Source organism: Sinocyclocheilus rhinocerous, unplaced genomic scaffold (assembly GCF_001515625.1).
Source record: "Sinocyclocheilus rhinocerous isolate Xijiao unplaced genomic scaffold, SAMN03320098_v1.1 scaffold1908, whole genome shotgun sequence".
Lineage (NCBI taxonomy): Eukaryota > Metazoa > Chordata > Actinopteri > Cypriniformes > Cyprinidae > Sinocyclocheilus > Sinocyclocheilus rhinocerous.
This window is the reverse complement of record NW_015630984.1, coordinates 899583-921008: the sequence shown is the minus strand read 5'-3', so window position 1 is coordinate 921008 and position 21426 is coordinate 899583. Positions and strand designations below refer to the sequence as shown.

The following is a 21426-nucleotide window of genomic DNA, read 5'->3' as shown; positions in this document are numbered from 1 at the left end:
CACAGACTAATTATAAATCAAGTGACGCATGAACAGATTTCCCTAAAAACCACATTTGCTACTTTAAATAACACTTTAGTACTTTTACAAAAATGTTGAAAATCTTTCATTAGTTAATTGAATTACTGGTCAGTGAGACTGAATGATTGCAATACAATGACAAGATGTCATAATCTGCTAAATAATTACAAAATATGCCTCTCCACTCCGCTCTGACAGATTCATTTCCACCAGTTCAATGTTCAAGTGGTTTAAAATGAGATTTAATGTTCTGTTAAATTGAATGGAATAAGATCAAGAAAAAAAACTGAAGAAATCAATTGAATGTAACTATTAAATTAACTGGTTTTAAATTCAAAACATGTTTCCAGTTTTTCATTCAAATGTATGTGTCAGTATTTCGTTTGTTTAACCTAACTTCACGCCAATAATTACAAAATCACTTGTTTTTCTATATGAAGATACAGGACTGTTTTATTTCTTTTCCTGAATCAGACTGATATTGCGGCTTTATCCTTTGCACTTTTCTTAATTTCAGCTCAACGCTGTTAGGCAGACCGTACTTGACCAGCTCCTGTTTTATCTGAAACAAAGATGGACAAACAGATCCATCTTTCCCCATGTTGTCTATTAGCACCGCATTTTGTATGAATAATCATGTTTGTGTCTTACTCGCTGTAAAATGATCTGAATGTTTCCAGCATCTGTTAGGTCAGAAAATGAGGAAAGTTTCACTTGAACTCCAATGACGTAGTCTAGAAGCACACAGAATGTTGAATTATTTTTTTTATGGTTTCCAATAACTGCAGCTTTCATCGTCCTAAGCATCATTACTGGGGTCTTGAGAAGGACATGGTCATTTGAGATGTTGATATTGCAGAGTCTACGAACATAAACAAAAAAACCAGGATAGCTTCGCAGATGTTTAACCATCTTGTAAATGAATGCACTCTTTTTCCGTGTCATCTGCACCAGTTTTATTTGTCGGTGAACAGGACTACAGAAAAATGCAGAAGTATGATCTAGTTTTCACAAAAGCCCTGGAGCTGTCAAAGTCTACCAGATGAAGGTTTTACAGCTCCAGGGGTTTTGTCAAAACTAGGGATTGTACTTCCGCATTTTTATTCCCATGCTCACTGACAGCTGGATCAAGTCTAGTGTATTATGTTTTAAAGATTCCCTACCTTTTTGAAAAAATGGAATGCCACAGCCATTTTTTTTTTTTTAACTTTTTACTGCACACACAGACAAGTTTTGTTAATAATCCATCTTGCCAGCAATAAATTACCTCTTTAAGAACATGCCTACATTTCTGATTGAATTTTGATGTTAATTTATTTATTTCAAAGCCTATAATTACTTGTTTGTGGTACTGCAGTTGTTTGTGCCAAGCCTGTTAACAACAAAAGAGAGAGAGAGAGATTATTAAGATCTAAAACACTTGCATCAGGTACAATTTCGTGATCATTTCATATTAAGAATGGTACTAATATCAAGAGCTTACTTGATGACAGGACCGACGTCGTTATTAACAGCAGCAGATGTTCTGAAACTGGAAGGATTCTCATGATGACTAGTTTGAAAAAGTGAAAAAGAGTCCTTCTTCTGTAATGAGAGAGAGATTTATTCCTTAAAGAAAGCAAACTTATGTGTTCTTTTTCATATGGAAAAAATAAACATGAGCTGCGTCCCAAATGACGCACCATACACTATGCACTTATACATTATGTAGGCCTACTTATGCACTATGTACTCAACCATGTAGTGTATGAATTATATAAGGTTATTTTGTCATTCATAAATGGAGTCTGATAATTATACAATTTCAAACATCTCTCTTTTTTTCTTCATTTGATCTACTCTACCTTGTGTAGCTAACCTGGTTTAGGCCTATAGCCTACTTTAAAATTGTCATTGTGTTTGTGTAGCTAGTACAAATATTGGTTTTATGACAATTTGCTTGATATTTGTAAATGTAAACGTATAAACGAGAGTGAGAAATATTTTGATACTTACCTCTGAAAGATTCATCAAGCCTGCTCTTGCAGATTATATTAAAACAATGCAGGAAGTTATTACTGATTTTAAAGGCTTGAACAGCGTCTGTGTCGAAGGGAAGTAGAAGGCTTTCATCCACGGAATGTTGGGTTGGGGCCATAAAGCGTCAACCTGAAACTGCATTCAAACGTAGTTTGCTTTCAATAATTACGTTATCACATTTTAATTAAATATTAAAATACAAAAGCATCACTGACACGTCTTGATCTTACCGAATAATTTCACCGATGTATTTAGATCATTATTTTAGCGGTTCATTTACTTCAGGTCAGTTATCTCGTTATCTCACTCGTTGCTGTCTCCCCCTCGTGGTGAGCAAAGGAACAACCACACGCACTGTTAAGCATTTTCTGCCAGTCTATCAAATGTACTGTATGTCAGTATTTCCGTGCTGTATTTATAAAAAAAAAAGGTAAAACAAACGAAGTAAAATTTTCAACTGGTTAATATTCTAAAGCATATCATGTTGACATAGGGACAGCAACCAGCAACACAACAATACAAAAGAAAATGGTATGCCAAAAAAATACAGGTATTTCCTCATAGCTTTTTTTAGTGTTTTTCTACAGTATAATTACACTGAACAAAATTATAAACGCAACACTTTTGTTTTTGCCCCCATTTTTCATGAGCTGAACTCAAAGATCTAAGACTTTTTCTATGTACATAAAAGGCCTATTTCTCTCAAATATTGTTCACAAATCTGTCTAAATCTGTGTTAGTGAGCACTTCTCCTTTGCCGAGACAATCCATCCACCTCACAGGTGTGGCATATCAAGAAGCTGATTAGACAGCATGATTATTGCACAGGTCCGGTGCACCCAGGATGCGATCTTCCCAGATGTAAAAAAAAAAGGTAAAACAAACGAAGTTAAATTTTCAACTGGTTAATATTCTAAAGCATATCATGTTGACATAGGGACAGCAACCAGCAACACAACAATACAAAAGAAAATGGTATGCCAAAAAAATACAGCTATTTCCTCATAGCTTTTTTTAGTGTTTTTCTACAGTATAATTATGTAGGCTAATGACAATACTACACCTTCACCGGGTGTTTATCTCTTAAAATGAATAAATTTAACCTTTAATATTTTTGTTGTGCAATGTTATATAGACTTTAGTCAGGGTAGCACCATATTTAATTTTGACAGTATGCTAATAAAACAGGCAGTGAAGGACTAAAGTACAGTGTGTTCAATGGATTGTACAGTAGTTTAGCAACAAACTGATTGTTCAGCTCACACAACGTCTTTCCAAAAATAACATTCAGACAAGACCTCCACAAAGCAGTTTTGAAAGTTCTGAGTTGTAAAAACTTTGTGATTTTTCTTTGAGTTCAGCTCATGAAAAATGGGGGCAAAAACAAAAGTGTTGCGTTTATAATTTTGTTCAGTGTATGTAGTGACAATACTACACCTTCACCGGGTGTTTATCTCTTAAAATTAATAAATTTAACCTTTAATATTTTTGTTGTGCAATATTATATAGACTTTAGTCAGGGTAGCACCATATTTAATTTTGACAGTAATAAAACAGGCAGTGAAGGACTGAAGTACAGTGTGTTCAATGGATTGTACAGTTGTTTAGCAACAAACTGATTGTTCAGCTCACAAAACGTCTTTCCAAAAATAACATTCAGGCAAGACCTCCACAAAGCCGTTTTGAAAGTTGTAAAAACTTCGTGATTTTGGACCTTTATGCCTTTAAGCTATTTGGTTTCCTTGCTTCATTTGGCTGCAAGTACTGATAACAAGGAGACAATCGTGGAAGAATACTGTTTTTATTAATATCATTACACTTTATTTGCTCTGTTTTATTCTGTGAAACCTTACTATGTGTATGGAATAACCGGTTTATAAAAGCAATAAGCCCCGTGAAGCCATGGTTTACAGTGAATTTATTACAGCTAAGGGGGTTTTAGGCACTCCGCTTCGAGTCGTGCCTAACAACGCCCCTTAGCTGTTATAAAGTCACTGTAAACCACGCTTCTTGGGGCTTATTGCTTTAGTACACACTTTGTTAATGCTGAAGAATTCTGCATGTTATTAAATGTAATAAATGCAAAGGTCTTTTATCATATTGCTGCTGTCAACATTTTAATAAAATCAATAAGGCCTTGTGTTGCAGTGATTTTTACCGTGGTTCAAGGGTTCCCACGTTGTGCCTTCCTCAGAGTATACACTTCTGCTAACCCTCTGTCAGTACAGCTAGTTTATGGCCAGTTAGTCATCTTTGTATGCCTGATTAAATGGGGGTCCTGAATTACAAAGTCTGTAATATTTAACTTAAATTAATCAATAATGATATGCTGCATTAGTTAAGCATCAACATGGCTACATATTCAACCAATTTGCAATTTTCATTCTTCTTCTTCATTTAAAAGCAGCATGAACAAACGTTGTGATAGTCTTTGCCCGAGCGAAACTGATTCTGGAACAAGAAAAAAAATGTAGGACAAGACTTAATTTGTTTATCCGGAATTGATTGGATGTGGTTTCAATGGCTTGTACTGTTTACTGATTGTTCAGCTCACAAAAAACATCTTTCCAAAAATAACTTTCAGTAGACAAGAACTCATAAAACAGTTTTGAAAGTTGGGAGTTGTGATAATTACGGGAATTTGTGCCTTTATGCAGCGCATGCTATTGTAAAGACAGTAAATGTATCCCCAACAGCCTCATTTTCATTCATGTAAAATTCAATATGACGTCTAACCTGACTAAAGTCTGCCTGTATTTAAATGCTTTACAGACAGAAAGAAGCAGGCAGAATCATGTATTGAGATTGTATATTACATTGATGCATTTGGCAGAAGCTTTTATTCCAAATAAACTTACTGTACATTTCATTTGGAATTGAACCCATGAACTTTTTACAGCTACAGGAAGGCTGTATCAAAATCAGTGCTGATTAATACAGAAATGTTGACCGGCTGATGTGGTGTTTAGCCATCTCAATGAAAACTGGTGTTTTTAAATCTGTACATGATCATTGGGATATTTGCTGCCAGACATTTAAGAAACTAACTGGTTTTATTTCTTTTCCTGAAGGAGACCGATATTATGGCTTCATCCTTTGCACTTTTCTTAATTTCAGCTCAATGCTGTTTGGCAGACCGTACTTGATCAGCTCCTGTTTTATCTGAAACAAAGATGGACAAACAGATCCAACTTTCCATTAGTCGTCCTCCAATAGCAATGTGGACTGAATGTATAAATAGCTGTATGTGTTACTTACTTGCTGTAAAACTATATTGGTGTTTGTACTGTTTGTTAGGTCTATTAATGATTTAAGTCTCACTTGAAATCCAATGACTAAAGGGAAAACACATACACACACAAAATCTCAGCATTTGTTGAATTACTTAAAAAAAATGTATGTGGATATATGAAATCAACTGGAAACGTTGACTGGCACCATTAGTTGAAGGTACCATTCGTTCAAAAGCCTTTTAGTATAACTCTACAAATGTCCAACTTCAGGTCAAAGTACACGTGTCTTTTTTGCAGTGAAAGCTTTAATGATTTTTAAAGTAAACATAAGAAGAACTTGTATATTGTTAATTACATTTCAAGATGAACATTTATTGGACTGAAGCAACTTAGGTTTAATTGATTATCCATACATAATTATTTAGAAAAAGCATGTTCAAATGTGTGCAGCAAGTATGATCATCAGGTTTTTGAGGAATGTTTATTTGTTTTCTATATCTCTCAATTACCAACGTATTGCATTGCATTTTTATGTTTTGCTCCCCACAATAAAAACTAAACTAAGCATTTAAATATCTTACTAAGACATATTATTGGGAGATTTAGAGTGATATTTGTATTAATTTTATGTAAGTATCTGCTACACAGTTATAAAGATCTCATTGGTTTACATTGGAAGCTATCAGAATTCTTATTTTTGGCCATATAAATATAAGCATCTGCACCAAATTGCATATACTCTGTTTGGTGTTTTTACCTCAAGTATGATCATACTATATATCATACTATATAAGCCATTAAAGCCTGATGCATCAAATATGATATAAACATGTATCATATGTTTATATTTTTAGATTTTGTCTAATAAACTGTTGTATTTCAAAAACTAGATTTTTTTTCTGTCTATTATTTCATGTCGGGATTTAAAGTGTTAATAAGTGTGTCTTCAGTCAGTCACATTGTTACCTGTGGAGTTTGTGGTGGCTGATGTGGTGGTTTCTGAAAGGATGAACACAAATACAAACACCATTAAACACCTCATGAACTCGAGAAGTCCTGTGTTTTCTCTTTTTATGTTGTTGTTGTTTTTTTTATTCATTCATTTATTTTTTGTTTTGTTTTTAGATAGGCACAATGCATGTTAATGAACATTTGTATAAAATACAGAATGTAAACAAGCCGGATTATAGCAACGTTGCTCATTTACATCCCCAGTCCCTCCCTAGGCAGGTGCACACAAAAACACATACTCAAATATACATACAAATGTCTCAGGAAACAAAATACCCCAAACAAAAACATTATTTAAAATTTTAAATAAAATGGTTACACAATTTGACTTGTCATGAGCCACTTTCTAAGGTGATTTTTGAAAGTATGATAAGTGGAATATTGTCTTAATGACTGCGGCAGACTGTTCCAATACTTACAACATATTACAGATAATACTTTCTGACCAAAAGATGTTTGTCTGCATGGCACCTCACAATCTTCTCTAATGATAGACCTCGTACCAATACCACAATCTGTTCTCTGTTTTATAAATTCACTTAACGGAAGTGGGGCAAGACCACGATGTACCTAATAAATAAAACCGGCGTATTTGAAATGTTTACAATTTTTTTTTCAAAACTCAATAAATTGTGTGTTTTTAGAATGTTACAATAATGAAATGAAAAGGGTTTATTATCTAGCACTTCTATTGCTTTCTTACAGTGATTCTATTGACTTAAGGGTCGACCCACCAATAAATGACCAACTATTAAAACAATACACAGTGTGTGAAAAAAATCATAGATTATAGATACTGCCTAGCATCACCAACTGTCAAAAAATGTCTTAAAAACTTTTCAAATTAAATTTTACAATATTCAACAGCTTCTTTACTTGATTTTTAAAAGACAGTGTAGAATCCAAGGTTACCCCAAGATATGTAAACTATTTAATGATCTCAAGCTCCTCCCCTCTGAGGAATACCTTTGAATTTATCATCTCTACGGTTTGTTTTGCAACTCAATAAATTGTGTGTTTTTAGAATGTTACAATAATGAAATGAAAAGGGTTTATTATCTAGCACTTCTATTGCTTTCTTACAGTGATTCTATTGACTTAAGGGTCGACCCACCAATAAATGACCAACTATTAAAACAATACACAGTGTGTGAAAAAAATCATAGATTATAGATACTGCCTAGCATCACCAACTGTCAAAAAATGTCTTAAAAACTTTTCAAATTAAATTTTACAATATTCAACAGCTTCTTTACTTGATTTTTAAAAGACAGTGTAGAATCCAAGGTTACCCCAAGATATGTAAACTATTTAATGATCTCAAGCTCCTCCCCTCTGAGGAATACCTTTGAATTTATCATCTCTACGGTTTGTTTTGCAAACATCATGCACAGTTTTTTTTTTTTTTTAATAGTAAACCTGATGAGCCAATCCTGAACATTGGTCATATAAGAAGTCAAGGTAATCGACACTTCCTCCCAATTATTTGCATGGGTAAAAATGACTACATACATACTGCACATCTGAACATTTACATCTTTACATAATCCAGGTAAATCATTAATAGGCCTATACAGTGAAAATAAAATAGGTCCTTAGTGTTGATGTGTTTCCTAGTGAAACGAGAACTAAAACACTTCTGCAAAGTACATAAAAACTTTCATCAATCACAGCACTATTAGCTATTGAGACTGGTTGCACCTTGCAAGTGTGGTGGTTTCTGAAAGAATGAATAACAATACAAATACTATTAATTAAACTCACTTGACAAGCACTGTTTTTGTCCCTGTTAATGTATTTTCAGTTGGGAGGGACATGTTGAAGAGCTTGTCACTTCTTAAAAAAGCATAGTCTTTGAAGCATGTCCCTTACCAAAAATAAGTATACTTCAAGTTTATTTTATTAAGTATACTTAAAGTTCAAGTATATTTTAAGTATACTTCATGTAGTAAGTATACAAATATCAGTGTACTAGTAGTATACTTGTAAGTGTATTATTTCAATACTCCTTGTGACTAAATTGACCCACTTTCTAGTATATAAAAGTATACTTTAAATATAACAGTAGTAGACTTTGAGTACACAACTAGATTACATCTATGTTTTTAGTTTGTACTGCAACTATTCTAAAAGTGAACTTATAGGTATACTGATGGTTTACTAATTAAATACTTGTAGCATTTTTAGTACACCTTGAAGTATAGTCTCAGTAAACTACTAGTTTAGTAGTTTTATACTGCAAGTATACTCGTAAGTTTTCTTTAAGTGAACTTTACATCATACTTTAAGTATACTACTTTGTCCCTATTTAGGTATTAATTTGTATATATTTTGTTATATAAATATCTGAACATACAAAACATCAAAAGAAAGAACAGGGTATCTGCTTGTAAACAAAAACATTTTATTCTAGCTTCATGCATTCTTTTTTATAAACACATGAAAGATAAAGAAATAAACAAACAACATTTTGAACAAAAAGCTGAAAAAAAGACTATGAATTGGATTCAGAGTGATAATCAAAACATAGATGGAGTCGATCAACACCCCAAAGCTTGACAGTCATTACCTTTTCATGGGTCGACATTTTATTCCATAACATTACACAGTTTTGATGCTGTTTTATGTCTGATGATCGTGTTAGATTACATGTGGAAGCATCTGTTGTTTTGGTTTCTTCTTCGCTTGTGTTTGTTTTGGAAATTCTGTAAAGAATATGTGTAATAGCGCCCCCTACCGTATAACAATGAAAACATGGATTCCCGGTCCACAAGTACAGCTCAAATATATTTAGAATTTTTCTAAGTATAAGTCAAGTATACTTAAATGTCATTTTAAGTATATTTCTGAGAAATAAATAAAGCACATTTCTGAGAAGTGCATAAAAAGTAGACTGAAAGTATACCTTCCTATTTTTAGTTTAAAATAAGTATTTTTCGTAAGGGGTATTCACCCATGATTTGCTTCTAATTCTAATCTCACCCAGGCCGCAACCTGTTTGCTCTCCTGCCCTCAGGCAGACGTAGCAGATCTCTGTGCATTAGAACATCTAGGCATAAAAAACAGTTTTCAAAAAAAGCTCATTCTGATTCTGATTCTATAGCACATTTGATAGACGGGGTGAGCCATCAAAGGCTTTTGTCTTTTTTTCCTTGCAAGAGAAAGACTGCAATTTTAATGTTTGCATTTGTAATTTGGCTTAACTTTTAGGACTGAACTACTATACAGATGAGCTCAAAGCTGACTGACATGTACTAAAAGCCATATAATAGGCCTATTCACTTGGATTTGCTTAATGACATTTTGAAAAAAAATTTAAACATCACATAGGGTTATGTAAAACTGATTAAAACATTGGCTTGTATAAAAAAAAACTAATTGTTTATATATATATATATATATATATATATATACTTCCAGCAATGCTCCAGTCACAGTCCAGTGTTGTCAACCGCCAACCGACGCACTCGCCCGACGCCTCTACTTCACTTTGTCAGGCAGGTCCTATTTAAGAGATTTCTTGATTGCGAACAGGTGTGGCAGTAATCAGGCCTGGGTGTGGCTAGAGAAATTGAACTCAGGTGTGATAAACCGCAGTTTTAAGAGGGGGGCAAACACTTCTTCACACAGGGCCATGTATTTTTGGATTTTGTTTTCCCTTAATAATAAAAACCTTCATTTAAAAACTGCATGTTGTGTTCACTTGTGTTATCTTTGCTAATATTTAAATTTGTTTGATGATCTGAAACATTAAAGTGTGACAAACATGCAAAAAAATAAGAAATCAGGAAGGGGGCCAACACTTTTTCACACCATTGTATATCTAGAAAGCGTTTACCTTTAGAGATGTTGTGTTGTCCACTGTCCACCCTGAAAGCCCATCGGCCTGTATCGTTGACATTACTGGAGTTCCTGAGGTTTGAAATGAAGCTCCCATTGTTTGATCCAGGAATCACAAAGTAGTCTGTGGAGTTTACTGTGTCATAACCAGCCTGTAACAAATATATAAAAGCAAATTTAACAGTAAACATTCATATACTGTTCTATGGTACTGAATACTAACATTTTGTTCCTAAGACAGAAACAAGTATATTTTACCTGCACTTGATGTTCTGTTACAGCAATGTCACCATAATTAATCAGAATAAATGAAAAATTAACATCTGAAATTAAAACCACTTGAAAAGATGTTTCCTGAAAATATTGAGAAAAAAGATAACCTCTTAGTGAATGAAGTGAAAACAGTATATCAAACAGTAAAACAGTATATCATACTTACTGTACTGCTTAAGCTGTAGTAAGCGACTTTTCCCCAAGTTGCTACAAAGACCCAAGAAGCGTTGAAAGTCAGATTTGGGAAATGTGTGTTTATATCCTGAGAAGCGCGTGTAAGTACACTTCCATTAGTGTACTGCTGGTATGAAATGACACCTCCCATACGGTTGTTAAGGTTTGTCCAGAGACCAGCAATTATATCTTGGCTTCTATTAGCAGGAAATGAGTAAGGAGTATATAGTGATGAAGGCTTGTTAAATGTGAGATGTCCATTGTTATTAACCTGCAATAAGAGACATCAGTCAAAATTACAGGTTTGACTGATCACAGATCCTCCACTCACATTTAGACTTAGAATTAAGATGGAGTCAAATTCTTACATAAATCTGCTGGTATGTGCGGCCAAAGAACAGAAATGGACTCAACAGATGAATAACAGACGAACTTCCATCATCATCAACAGGATTGCTTTTGTCTCCTGCTGCTGAGCCAAATGGGTAGAATATTTCTGGTGCTGCCAAGAGAATAATCAAAAAAAAAAAAAAAAACAGACTGATGTTTACATGTCAAGAAATGCGTCACAATTATGCGTCAAAAAAGACCAAAGAATACAGTAATAATGTGTGACAAAAAGCTCTTGAGCTGCACAAGTCAGGAAATGGCTGTAAAAAAATAACTAACTGCTGAAAATTGACATTTTTTTCTATCGGGGCAATAATTAAGAAGCTTAAATCAACTGCAGATGGTAACAATCATCCTGGAGAAAGATATGTATCTATACAGGCAACACAAAAAGTGAGGAGGACGGAGAAAGGAGATCAGGTGGTGAAATGCAGATCAGAAAGTCTCCAAAACTGCAATCAGACGCCACCTACTGTACATAACATGAACTTTGTAATTGTGTGTTTCTGACATAAATGCATTGTTAATTCAATATTACCGGTCCATGGATTTGCAGTCACCTTTAGAATGGCTGTTAAAGAAAAGAGCAAGAGATTAGAAAACCCTTTTTTTTTTCCATCACAGCATTATTACCTGTTGAGACTGTGGTGGTTGAAAATGTGGGGTTTACTGAAAGAATGAACACAAACACAAACACCATTAAATACTTTTTCTTACAGGTTTCTTATTCTGTGTTTACATATTTTCTACTGAAAAGGGAAATTAGGGCAGGACATACTGAGGAAACCAATTCAATCCAAATATCAAAAATATTTTTGATCCTTTTTCTGGGAAGATAAAGAGTGTCATTTTGAATGTGCATATCTGCTAAAAGTTTATTTAGTGTTTACTTTTAGGAGTGCACTAGATGAGCTCAAGCTGATACTGTGATACTCACTCACTTGGATTTGTTAAATGACATGTTTTAAACTAATTATGCAAATTCATTATATGGGGTCATGTAATACTTATATTTATCAACACATTGGCTTGTAAAACAAAACCTATTTATTTAATCTACAACCCCAATTCCAGAAAACTCGGGACGTTTTGTAAAATGCAATAAAATCAAGAATCTGTGATTTGTTCATTATCTTTAACTTTTATTTTATTGACAAAAGTACTAAGAAAATATTTTCAAAGTTTTCACTGACCAACTTAAATGTATTTTGTAAATATAAACAAATTTTGATTTTCATGGTTGCAACCCCAAAAAAGTTGAGACAGAGGCAAAATAAAAGTGAAAGCAGCTGAATTGGTAATAGGTGAGGGTATCGTGTTTGGGTATAAGAGGAGCATCTCAGTCTTTTCAAGCAAAGCTGAATCATGGCTCATCACTTTTCATTAGATAACTGTCAAACAAATCAAAATCACTTTTCTCATTGCAAGATTGCAAAGAACTTAGTTTTTACCAACTACCATGCATAATATTGTGTAAAGATTCAAGTAACCCAGATAAATCTCAATCTGTGTAAGGCAAGGCAGGAAACCTCAGTTGAACATGACCTTTGAGCCCTCAGATGGCACTGCATGAAACCATTGCATCGTGCCACGTAAACATAAAACCATGTCTGCATTTGTGATGATCGGAGAAATGACAAACAACAAGCACTACTCTGGACATGTGGGGGGGGCGTGTTTAAACGAGGCGTTTTAGGAGGGCGTGGACGAGTCTTAACTTTTAAACAGAATATCTCTTTGGGTTTGAGACTTTAGTCTTTGCAACTTTAGGGATCTTATCTATTCACGAACAGCTTGTAACACTCCAAAGAGAAAGGAAAACTTGAAATCGCATCATATGACCCCTTTAAATATAGCCACATGAGCTCAGAAAACCGCTGTCACTTAACACAGTCTGCCTCTGCATCAGTTAATGCAAATTGAATCTCTGTTACTCCAGGAGAAAGCTATTCATCAATTCTCTGCAGTGATGCCGGCGGCTTCACTGGGCCTGAGCTCATCTCAGATAGTCAAAAAGACAGTGGAAATGTGTGCTGTGGTCAAATGAGTCCACATTTCAGCTTGTTTCTGGGAAAAATGGACATCAAGTTCTCAATCCCAAAGACCAAAGCGACCATCCAGACTTTCATCAGCAACAGATGCAAAAGCAAACGTCTGTCATAGTATGGAGGTGCAGCAGAGCACACGGCATGGGTGACTGGTATATGTGTGACGGTACCATTGACATGGAGGCATATATTGGAATTATACAGAGACCTATACTGCCATCAAGATGAGGTCATTCATCGGGAAGTCCATAGTTATTAGATCAAGACAATGCCATGTCTCATTCTGCATGTGCTACAACTGTGTGGTTTCATAGACACAGAGTGAATGTGCTAGACTAGCATACCTGCAGTCCTGATCTGTCTCCTATTAAAAATGTATGAGGGTTGTATTTAAGGAAAGGTAAAAACTTTACCTTCAGAGATGTGTTGTCCACCATCCACCCTGAAGGCCCATCGTCCTGAAACACTGACATTGCTGGAGTTCCTGAGGTTTGAGATGGAGCTGCCACTGTTTGATCCATTGATCACTATGTAGTGTGTGGAGTTTATCGTGTCATAACCAGCCTGTACAACCAAGAAAAAATTACACACATACACACATATACAATATATATACTGTATATATATATATATACTGTATATATAATACACACAGAAAGTAAGATTCTTTTACCTGCACCCGATGTGTTGTTACAGCAATTTCACCATAATTCATCATAATAAATGAAAAATTACTGTCTGAAATTAAAACCACTTGAAAGGATGTTTCCTGAAAAGATTGGAGAAAAAGATAATTCCCTTAAACTGAGCATTTATTCAGTGTTGAATGTTTTGTGTATTTTGCTCTATTTTACAAAATTACATTTTTATTTTATTAAATATTGTTGTTGGGTCATTCAAATCAACCAAATTTCAGAAGCTTTCTCGGCTCAAATTTTTGATTTTGTTAATAGTTTTTATGATGAAAGACAAACAAAAAATAGTGACCAAAGGCAAAATATTAAAATTCATGGATGAGTGTTTACTGAGCAATAGACTTTTGTAGAGGGGAGTCAAAATGACAATATTCACCTGAGATTTGGAGCCAAATTACAGGGAGGCAATAATGACAGAGACTGGTAGTTTGATTAGTAAAAACTGCTAACCTTAGCAAACCTTGTTGCATTAAAGGTGACATGTTTTATGGCCAGTTTTAAAGGTGCCAGGTTTTAAGTGCTATAATCAGGTCCCCGGTGCATCTACCAACCAAGGAAACGTGAAAAAGATTAACCCAGTAACTTTGTTTTGGTAAGCCTTTTTCTGAAAGCGTCTGAAAAAACGAGCGCGATTGATTTCGCTCCCCTAGTGACGTCACAAAGGGATCTCATTATAATATTACCGTCCCTTAATCTGTATGTTTCCACCCAAGGCACCGTCATCCCCTGCCAACAACGCTGTAGAAAGATTCGTGGACACTCTGACGTAGATCGAATGCTTGTCTTGTATTTAAAGGAGCCGCAAAGGAAGCAAGTCAAGCATGTTTATCTTGTGCAGACTGACCACAAGTAGGTTATAAGTTAACCTCATGAAATATTTTAAATGTGAAAGTAAGAAATTGATCGATGGAAAGAACTTAACAATTATAGCTACGTGTTTGCTAACGAAATAAACCAATAAAAACCATTTGTGTGGTGTGTTTTTGTGTTCATGGTTAAGTGCTAGCCTAATTTCAACATGCAGTTTATAGGAGATGTTTACTAGCCTTGGTCTTTAATTAACATTAACATTAATTTGTGCGCAGCCTACATTACAAACTGTCCTGGCTGAAGTGTAGCCTAAATGTAATTGGTCAAATCAGTTTTGTTTTGAGCAAATTAATTGCATTCCCACTGAAAAACAAGCATTCTAGCATGAAAATGCTTGGGAACTAATGTGGTCAGAACCAAAGTTTACAGGACTGCGTTCTCTGGAATCCTCTCAAACGGAGGACTTCTACACTCCGATCGGTTGCCGCCGAACCGCATCATAGCTCATTACCATAAAGTTGACCTGACTTCAACTCTCCTCGACGCCCACACCGTCCAAGATGCACCGCGCCTCTGCTCGCTGCCGGCTCACATTGAAAATGAATGACTTTCGGCCACTTTGATGCTCTCGCCGGCGGCGGTGTGAACGTACAGTTAACCACCAGATCCTCCTGTCAACCCTCATGGCAAAGAGCATCTCAGGAACCGCACTCCAGTGGTTTGAGTCTTAGGGGAAGGGTGAGGTGTCCATGTCGTAACATCTAGCTACTGGGGTGCCTCAGGGCTCAGTTCTTGGACCACCTCTCTTCTCTGTCTATATGGCATCTCTAGGTTCTGTCATTTAGATACATGACTTTTCAATCACTGCTATGCTGATGACACTCAACTCTACCTCTCATTCCATCCTGATGATCTGACGATAGCTGCTCGCATCTCAGCATATCTAACAGACATTTCTTGCTGGATGAAGAACCTCATCACCTTCAACTCAACCTTGACAAGACAAAACTGCTTGAGGTTTCAACCAACCAAACACTTCATCACATTTTCTCGTTCCAGCTAGGTGCATCACCCATAATACCTTCCAGGACAGCCAGGAACCTTGGAGTTGTAATTGATGATCAGCTGAATTTCACAGACCACATTGTTAGAACTGCCCAGTCCTGCAGATTCGCGTTGTACAACATTAAGAAGACCAGGCCCTTTCTATTGGAACATGCTACACAACTCAAGCTCTTGTTCTTCAAGCTCTTGCTCTGTCCAGGCTGGACTATTGCAACACTCTCTTGGCAGGTCTTCCAGTCAGGTCTATCAAACCTCTGCAGCTAATCCAGAATGTGGCAGCAAGAGTAGTCTTTAACGAGCTGAAAAGAGCGCATGTCACACCTCTGTTCATCTATTTGCACTGGCTACCAATAGCCACACGCATAAATTTCAAGACATTGATGTTTGCCTTCAAAACAACCACTGGCTCTGCACCCCTTCACCTAAATTCAATACTTCAGACTTATGTGTCCTCCAGAAGCTTTCATTCTGCAAGTGAATTGTGCATTATAGTGCCATCCCAAAGAGGCACAAACTCACTTTCACAGACTTTTACCTTCACTGTTCCCTTCTGGTGGAATGACCTGCCCAACTCGATCCGAGCAGCCAAGTCTTTAACTATCTTCAGGAAATGGCTAAAGACACATCTCTTCCATCTACACCTGACCCTCCAACACAAAAACTCTCTATTCTATTTATTTTCCATATACCGGTTTTCATTTATTATATATGAAAAAAACGTGATCCTCTACCAATCTCTATTCTATTTCTATTCTATCTACTTATATTTTTATTTATTAAATAACAAATATTGACCCTCTAACAATAGTGTTCTCTAATCTTTTTCTATTCTATCCACGTTTCCTTGTTTTTTTATTATCAAATGATAACTTGACCCTCTAATACTAGCTCTCTCTATTCTATTTCTTTTCCATATACTTGTTTTCTTTTATTTATTAAAAATGAAAAAAAACCGGATCCTCTAACACTAACATTATTCTATTTCTATTCTATCTACTTATCTTTTTATTTATTAAATAAAAAAACTTGACCCTCTAACACTAGCATTCTCTATTCTTTTTCTATTCTATTTATTATAAAACTTGATTCTCTAATACTAGCTCTCTCTATTCTATCTACTTTTTGTTCTTATTATATAAATAACCTTGCTGTGTGTACTGTGTTACACTAACCAGGACTTGTCACTGCACTTACATATTATTGCTCTTTTGTTGGTTTAATTGCTTCTATTTTCCTTATTTGTAAGTCGCTTTGGATAAAAGTGTCTGCTAAATGATTACATGTAAATAGCAATGATAACCATTTAAAAAATGGGAAAAAAACATTTTTTTGTGTGTTTTTTCTATCTCTATAACTCAGGTAGCATTAAAGGTAATCTAATATCCGTTTAGATGTTGGTTCTTAATGTCCTTCTTCAATACAATGCAACAATGATTAAAACTAGATTTTTTTTGCCAGGGACTGGGGATGGGGAAATTGATTTATTATCATTAGTTTCTCTGTCATTTTCTCTGCCTGGCTATGAATCATGTAAATTAAGTATTTTTAAATAGAATAGAGTCAAGAATAAAGGGGAAAACAAACTTACTGTGTTGGTTAAACTGTAGTAAGCAACTTTATCCCACGTTGCAACAAAGACCCAAGAAGCGGTGAAGTTCAAATTTGGGAAATGTGTGTTTATATCCTGAGTGGCATGTGTGAGAACATTTCCACTGGTGTACTGACGATATGAAACTACACCTCTTTGACGGTTGTCAAGGTCAGTCCAGAGACCAGCAATTATATCTTGGCTTCCTCTAGCGGGGAATGAGTAGGGAACATATGCTGATGAAGGCTGGTTGAATGTGAGGTGTCCATTATTATTAACCTGAAACATGAGAAATATTGTCAAAATCACTGATCACAGATGAGTTTTTAAGGCATTAACCACTCACATTTAGACTTAGAATGAGGATGGAATCAAATTCTTACATAAATTTGCCAGTAAGTGCGGCCAAAAAACAGAAATGGACTCAAAAGATTAATAACTGGGGAGCTTCCATCATCAACAGCAGCATTTATTGTGTCTCCTGCTGCTGAGCCGAATGGGTAGAATAATGCTGGTGGTGACGAGAGAGTTAACAAAAATACAAAAGATTTGACATTTACATTTCACATTGATTTCCACTCGTTTGTTTATGTCATGTCTCGTGTGATGAATCTGTTTGAGAGTTAGTAGCATTAGTAGCATTCTCCCTGCTTTAAATCAGACACAGAGATAACGCAGTGTAGTAACGGTGCGTTCACGCCATATCGGAATTCCAGTAATTACGAGATTCCAACTTGTAAAAAGCGTTCATGTCCTCATAGAACTCGTAATGACAACTTGTGAACTGGGAGTTTTCGGAAAGCTACAAATACATATATTTAAATTAATGTGTGTGTGAGAGAGATTGCACGTGTTGATTTTCTGTGTCTGTGAGCTTCTATTAACAGTGAAACTGTGAATTTAATTAATCAAAAACAGCGATGTTACCCCTCATAGTGTGCTTCAGGTTCAATGATGGCAGCGTGTCGGTGATTGTTAAATTGACTGGATCTACTGTTTAAACACACACCTTCCAGCCAATCAGAATCGAGTCAAACAGACGGTAATATAACTGAATTAACTCAATCACATTACATAACTAATGTAAAATAAATTAAATAAATATTTCTCCATAACATTTGTCACAGTTATTGACAGTAAATCCATTGCAACGAAGAGGAAGTAACATCAGATTTTTTTCTTAATCACATTTTTTTTTTCAATAAGCCATTACATCCTGTGATGGATTACTGAAAAAGAAAATACATATGACAGGAACTTGGTTCTATGCATCAAGTTATGCCATTTTGATAAAAAAATTATGAGGTCAAAAATAAAATAATACTAATGATGATAATAATAATAATTAAAAAAAAGAAAAGAAACCTATCGAATGAATTGTTCACAACAATAGGCTATCAATTACATGCAAATTCACAGATGAATCCAGGGCCTGCAGATGTAAAATAGTCTTTTGGCTAATTCTGGCACGTTTATGTATTATTGATGTCAAATAAACTTGAAATAAATAAATTTTCATTTCATGCTGACTGTCATAGTAAAATCTAACTGAAGTATATTTCATTCATACTGAATGTTTTTAAGTGATGAGGAACTATAGTGTGTCACTGGGCTATAATTATGGGATGACACATAAATTAACTTCCTGTAGACGTACATGACAGGAAAGACCCGAGAATACAGTAATGATGTGACAAAAGGCTGTAGAGCTGTAAACTATAGAAATAATCTATTTCTCAAATCAGGAAATGGCTATAAAAAAATAACTCAAAATTTAAAATGGTCATTTCTACTATCAGAGCAATACTGCTTAATCAACTAGGTGGTAACAATCACACAAAGTGAGGAGGATGGTTTGAGAAGACATTTGTTCAGTTCACACCAAAGCAGTGCATTCAGGTTGTGAGAAAAATAGATCGTGTTCCAGTTATTAAAAAAAAAAAAAAAAACAGTATTACCGGCTGTTGTTTGTACTCTGGCTGTTAAAAAGAAAGAGAGATGATTAAATTCAGCAGCACACATTTGTATATTTTTATTGCCTTTGACACATTAAGACTGATAATCAAACAGTAAACAAAACCTTACAGAGTGACAGGACTGATATGAACAGCAGCATATGTGGGAAAACCGGAGACAATCTCATGATGATGACGTCAGAGATAAAACCAGGAGTCCTCCTTCTGTAATCAGACATCATTTTTAAAGCATCATGCATTATCATAAACACAGTTTAAACCAATGTCTCTGGAATGTCTCTTACGAAAACCCCTTATTAGAACTCGAGTAACTCAATTAAATCAAAGCCGCTGAAACAAAGAAAAATTCCCACTATCAAATTCCAGGTCTTACTTTATTTCTATGTGATTACCTTAAGATTGACTACAATGAGCATACTGTGTAAATACATGTTACACAGTATGCATGTTAATGTGCATTTCAGTGTATATAGTAACATATGCCATTATAATTAGTGATACATGATATACCAACACGGTTTTAAATTTACTCATTTCCTTTTTATCCTCTTTCAAGCACTTAACTCAAGCTTAAAGTACTCACCCTTTAAAATCAGTTTACAAACAATGAAGTCATGCACATTCTCAATATGCTTTTCATTTATAATAATCAATAGTAAAATTCAGCATTAGTAACTTTTCTGTCACTCACTCGAGTTACTAGTTTACTTTTTTAAGTCTGCTTTTTTGAGTCGTCTATGACCACTTTGTTTACTGCAAACGGATCAGTCCAATTTGCGAATGAATCACTCAGCAGGATTTGTAAACCAAATTTGACAGAATTGTCTCAAAAGAAAAATTAAATCACCTTCGGGTAGGTCCAATTTCTTCAGTTTGAAATAATGATAATTCATATGTTTTTATAAAATTTAGTGGAGTAAAAAGTAAGATATTTTGTTTTGAAAATAAAAGATACCCCATTATAATGTAATGTTTTAGTTCAATTCAATTCAATACACAAGTAAGGCCCTAGAGAATCGGAGCATTACATTAAAGATAATGATTTTACTTACCTCAGACAGCTGCTTCGACGATGCTCTTGAGCCTGCTGTGGGTTAGCAGGAAGTATGCATTGGTTTTTAACCTGGCCCTGCCTTTGCTCAAAGGCAGAACATCCTCTGGAATGAAAGATTTTATTATTTTTTATTTTTTTGAAAACCACCAGTAACTTATAAAATAGAAAACTGTTTCCCTTCAGATCTTACATTTAGATTTTAGATTAGATAACAGGTACACACATTCCTTCAGTGAGCTCAAATAGAACAGCAATGGCAGTGTACAGTCACACATTCATTAGTCAAATAATAATAGGATTTAATGGATTTAATGCCCTTGCTCCTGTAACTCTTCACCAATTAATTTATATCAGATGCCAAAGTAACTACAACACATCTCTGTCTACTGCAAAAATCAGCAAACAGTTAATATACTACAAACTTCAGTGCTCAAAACTGAATTTTCTATTTTTTATCCACTTACCAAGTCAAAAGTTAAGATGCCTAAATATGTCATATGATTGTAATTATATATTTGAGTACATAGTAGTATTTATTAACAACATGTACATACTATAGGATTAAGATTTGGTTTAGGGTTACGTATAACAAAGAAACTAAAATAAGGTGCTACCAAGAAATGTCAGTAGTAATTAGTTAGGGTTAGGTGTCATACCTCATTTTTCAGCTTTGTAAAAACAAATGTTTTCAGAGATGCGGCGATAGGAGCAAAATCTTATCATTTGCATGCGTCATTGATTTGTGGCAGTGACACACATCATGTCACATCACTGAATCATCAACGACTTTAGCTGGAAAAAATGACTCCGTTATTGTCGTCTTGCATTATTGACAAACTATTTTCCTGTTTGACACTGCAAAGCTGCTTTGACACAACCAGTATTGCATAAAGCACTATACAAATAAAGGTGACTTGACATGACTTGACATACTAATAGTAAGCTTGTCACGACACCAAACAGTTATTATTCAAACAATCCTAACCTAACTTTGTCACACATGGCTTTTCCATCTTGGCTTTATTTTTGTTAAATAAACAATGACACGGTGCAATATGTCATGTTTTGTTGTTCATCTGCGGTTTTATTTTCCTACATTTAAGACCTGCCAAGGACCAGATAATTTTTTATGATGCTTTGATACAGAAAACCATAGAATTCAATAGGGCGTCCTAACTTTTTCACATGACTGTATGTATATATATATATATATATATATATATACATAC

At 34.9% G+C, this 21426-nt stretch overlaps 1 protein-coding gene across 1 annotated transcript; it reads right to left on the bottom strand.

The window, feature by feature from the left end:
- Nucleotides 1-451: 451 nt before the first annotated feature.
- LOC107740870 (uncharacterized) lies at nucleotides 452-19310 on the bottom strand. The gene is made up of 13 exons (XM_016553392.1): nucleotides 19253-19310; nucleotides 19126-19146; nucleotides 17551-17678; nucleotides 17168-17446; nucleotides 13683-13778; nucleotides 13423-13573; nucleotides 11595-11630; nucleotides 10940-11073; nucleotides 10564-10842; nucleotides 10383-10478; nucleotides 10123-10276; nucleotides 673-755; nucleotides 452-583 (listed from the first exon to the last, which is right to left on the bottom strand). Exons 1-13 carry the CDS (start codon nucleotides 19308-19310, stop codon nucleotides 452-454), a joined length of 1647 nt encoding a protein of 548 aa, XP_016408878.1.
- Between the last annotated feature and the right edge of the window lie 2116 nt (nucleotides 19311-21426).

Excerpts from the sequence above, each read along its gene's own strand:
- LOC107740870 (XM_016553392.1), bottom strand. The coding sequence starts at position 19,310 with ATGAGATTGTCTCCGGTTTTCCCACATATGCTGCTGTTCATATCAGTC. Across the intron at positions 10,479-10,563 it reads ACTACAGCTTAAGCAGTACA|GAAACATCTTTTCAAGTGGT; the intron begins GTAAGTATGATA and ends CAATATTTTCAG. Across the intron at positions 584-672 it reads TTCAGATCATTTTACAGCGA|ATAAAACAGGAGCTGGTCAA; the intron begins GTAAGACACAAA and ends TCTTTGTTTCAG.